Below are 3,606 nucleotides of genomic sequence, written 5' to 3'. Positions count from 1 at the left end.
AAAGCTCAAATATTTCTATACACTACAATACATTTGACGAGACGGAAGTTGAGAATTCAGCCATAGGCGGCGCTGCCTGTAACTTGCGCACGGAGCGAATAATGTTTTCTTCGTTCTCTTTTGTTGAAATTCTTTGAATTTCAAATATTAGTATAGCGATCGGGATGCTTTGAATTGCAGTTAGGTTAGAAAATTTAAATGACCGAAAAGAATGTGCGAAAATGAAGATTTTTCTTGATTTCAATGTTTTTTCAGCCATCAAGCTTCTAAATCTTTTAATTTTATTTTGAAAGTAAAGATCAACTCTGTCCTAATACTTAAATATTTTTGAAGTTCATTGGTGTGCATGATCAGTTTTTTTTTCGCAGTTAATATGGTGCTAGAAAAGGAACATCTATTACTCGAGGATCGTGGTAGCTGTGATACGTTTCTCGAACTTTGATACTCGGAGATTTGTTTCGTGATAGAAGATGATGACTCTACAGACACTTTGTAGTCAAAGACGAATGAAAAGGAAAACATATTAGTGATAAAGGCCACGTACTTCTGCCCTTGAGGACATTTGTAAGGCTGGAGTTAGAATCTCAAAAACTCTATCCACAAATCGAGAGCAAAAGTGACTATTTGGGGATCGTATTGTGACCTTTAAGTTCTCATTTGATATAGTCATTTCAAGCTTGGTCCGTTAAATTTCTACTTGATGAAATTGTAGATAAATGAAAAATAGTCGCAAGTTTCTTTTTATAGAAATTGTGGCGGTTGTTTATTTAATTTTTGACGATACAACTGTGAATATTAAGAAAATTGTACTTATTTCTGAATTGCAGTATAGATTTATAACCAAATTTTTTATGAATAGAGGTTCCAATGTCGAGGACTTTTAATATTATACTTTAAAATGTAGGTCTTCTTCAACTTAGAATTTTTGCATAACATTAGTAATGAATATTATGAGCAATAATAGTAATCTGCATATAGAGCCACAGTTTATAAAATTGTATAAGTCGTGTTGGAAATTTAAGGTGCGATATTGTAAAGAGAGATTCCTTGGTAAGGGACGATTGAATATTTTGTGCAATATGCAATCTGAACGTGCCTATTAAGTCAAAATATGGATAGATTTGTTTGGAGATTTATATTTGAATGAGAGTTAAAACTTTCAGCTTATAACTTATAAATGAATGATTTTCTATCATTTTGAGCAGTAAGCACAAGTCCTTGTAACTGAAAAGTAATGCATTTATATATCGGATTCAAGATTGTATTCTTGATTGTCGACTTTTTTCTTTCATTGCCAAGATTTTGCCGGTAGAATTGAAAATAAGCACCTTTTATAAGTGTGTAGATAATTTAAGTGAATTTACATCGAATGTAGGTGATTTTGTAAAGGGGTGAAGGCTAATTTCATTCAATTCTTTATTTTTGTGTGCAATTTTTGAATTGATTGCACATGGAAAGAAAGTTTCAATTTAGATTAAAATTTAAAATAAATCCTAAAGGGAAAAAAACGGTTTGAAAGAGCTTTTCTTTCAAAAAGAATTTGAAAATTAAATAATTAGTTAACAGTCATTTAACAGGTTTGAATAACATATTTATACATAAAGTTACCTATATATTATATATACAACTATTTAGTCAGTAACAGCCGCATTTTACTGATAACTTACCAACGCTTTATTAGAAAGCGATCTCATTGTACAGTGAAACTCTTCTATAGCACCGATTTTGGGTCTGACGGTGGGTGGGAACTAACTCATTATAGCCCGTTCCGCTTACATTTGTCCACGCTTCTGTACTCGCCTAAGCGACAACCGCACACCCCGCGCACTTCCTGTTACACCTACCTGCGACGCGGCATAAATTCTCGGAAGGGCTATAGAAGGGAGGGTTATTAAAGGGTTTCACTGTATTAATTTTCTTACTGATTGTATTTAAGTTGAGAGATGAGTGGTTTCTTGGAAATATCAAAGCATGGCATGTTTTAAAATCGTAATTGAATAAAAAAAAGCTTTTATGTATAAATTATTTTCCCAGGTTTTTTCTTTTCCAATTTTTTCTTTTTCAGCATGCTGCACGATTATCTAAATAAAATTATTACTCTTGGTAAATCAGAAATATTAAAAGTATTATATAGACATACATACATTTTTATTACAACAATTGTCCAATGAGAGTAAAGACACCAGGTAGTGTCTGGATAGAAGTCTTCGTTAGACGTAGCATTCTTCAATATTAAATTGCATATAAATATATCCGGGGAATAATTTTTAAAGCAGCGTATAAAAAATACTCAAAAACCGGTGCTGCAATAAAGGCGCGCACCTTTCACTGCCACACTTTTATAAAGATCAATCAAACTAGCACCCCCAAAAAACAAAGTTACCAAATTTCTTTGTATGAGAATTTTGGGCTTTTTTGGTCTGAATTTTGGGCTTTTTTTAGGCTCTTGAACGCACCAACAACCAATATCCAAAAAACCACCTCTACTAAAAATAAAACTACCCCTTATGTAAAAACTCCAAAATCCGGACAAAAACAAAGAACACCATAATTTTTGGCTTATTTTGGGGTCCCGAATCCACGAAAGAAAAATCGGAAAACTACCACAATTTTTAAAAAACCACCCCTTTGCGAAAAATAAAATCTTCGAAATACAGAATGCACAAGATCTTAGGCTTATCTTGAGTTCTCGAATGCACCACACAAAAATTCAGAAAAACCACCCCTATGTACAAAAACATCAACCCATTGGTAAAAAATTAAACCTCGATGTTGGCATTTTCGAAGAGGTAAAAAATAAGAAACTCTGTTTGCACTGTAAAATCCGAAAAGAAAATTAATTTCTGACGAAGACTGCCTATTAATAAGCGGCTGTTTTGTAACGTTGAAAGTTAGAGCCCAAAAATCGGTGTTGATATTTTCGAGGAGCCCAAAAGTCAGACTCTATTGACAATGGAAAATTCGCTAAAAAATTATTTTTTACAATTTCATATTTAAGGTTGGAGCCCAAAAATCGGAAAGGATATATTCGATTAGCCTTGTCAAAAAATAATCTTTGAGAATTCTCCTGTGTCAATCGAATATAATTTTTGAGCTCTTTACCAGGTAGATATGGCTTCGTCATAAAATAATCTGTTTGACATTTTTCCATTGTCAATGGAGTGTGATATTTCGGCTCCTCGAAAATATTTCGATTTTTGGGCTCCAACCCTTATACTCTAAAATAAACCCTTCTATGCCACGTAGATATGACTTTGTCAAAAAAAAGACTTTTTGAGGTCTTCTCATTGTCAATAAACTCTGATTTTTGGGCTCCTCGAAAATACCCACTCAAATTTTTTGATTCCAACCCTTAACATATAAAATCAACCCCTCTCTACCACGTAATTATACAATTGTAAAAAAATAATCTTTTGAGATTTTTTCATTGTCAATAGAGTCTCTGATTTTTGGACTCTTCGAAAATACCGACTCAGATTTTTGAATTCCAACATTTAACGTATAAAATCAACCCGTCTCTACCACGTAGATATGACTTTGTCAAAAAATAATCCTTTTGAGATTTTTCCACTGTCAATAGAGTCTCATATTTTTGGGCTCCTCGAA

At 32.9% G+C, this 3,606-nt stretch overlaps 1 protein-coding gene across 3 annotated transcripts in view; it reads left to right on the top strand.

The window, feature by feature from the left end:
• Window positions 1–1,965, top strand: part of LOC117172359 (cholinephosphotransferase 1) — a 57,944-nt gene extending 55,979 nt beyond the window's left edge. For all 3 annotated transcript variants that reach the window (XM_033360199.1, XM_033360201.1, XM_033360200.1), the window contains exon 9: window positions 369–1,965. In XM_033360199.1, coding sequence (XP_033216090.1) covers window positions 369–442 — 74 coding nt within the window. In that variant the 3' untranslated portion in view covers window positions 443–1,965. The remainder of the gene's footprint in view (window positions 1–368) is intronic.
• The last annotated feature ends 1,641 nt before the right edge of the window (window positions 1,966–3,606 follow it).

Source organism: Belonocnema kinseyi, chromosome 5 (assembly GCF_010883055.1).
Source record: "Belonocnema kinseyi isolate 2016_QV_RU_SX_M_011 chromosome 5, B_treatae_v1, whole genome shotgun sequence".
NCBI lineage: Eukaryota > Metazoa > Arthropoda > Insecta > Hymenoptera > Cynipidae > Belonocnema > Belonocnema kinseyi.
Note: the sequence above shows the minus strand (reverse complement) of the source record. Positions and strands in the feature narration are given on the sequence as shown.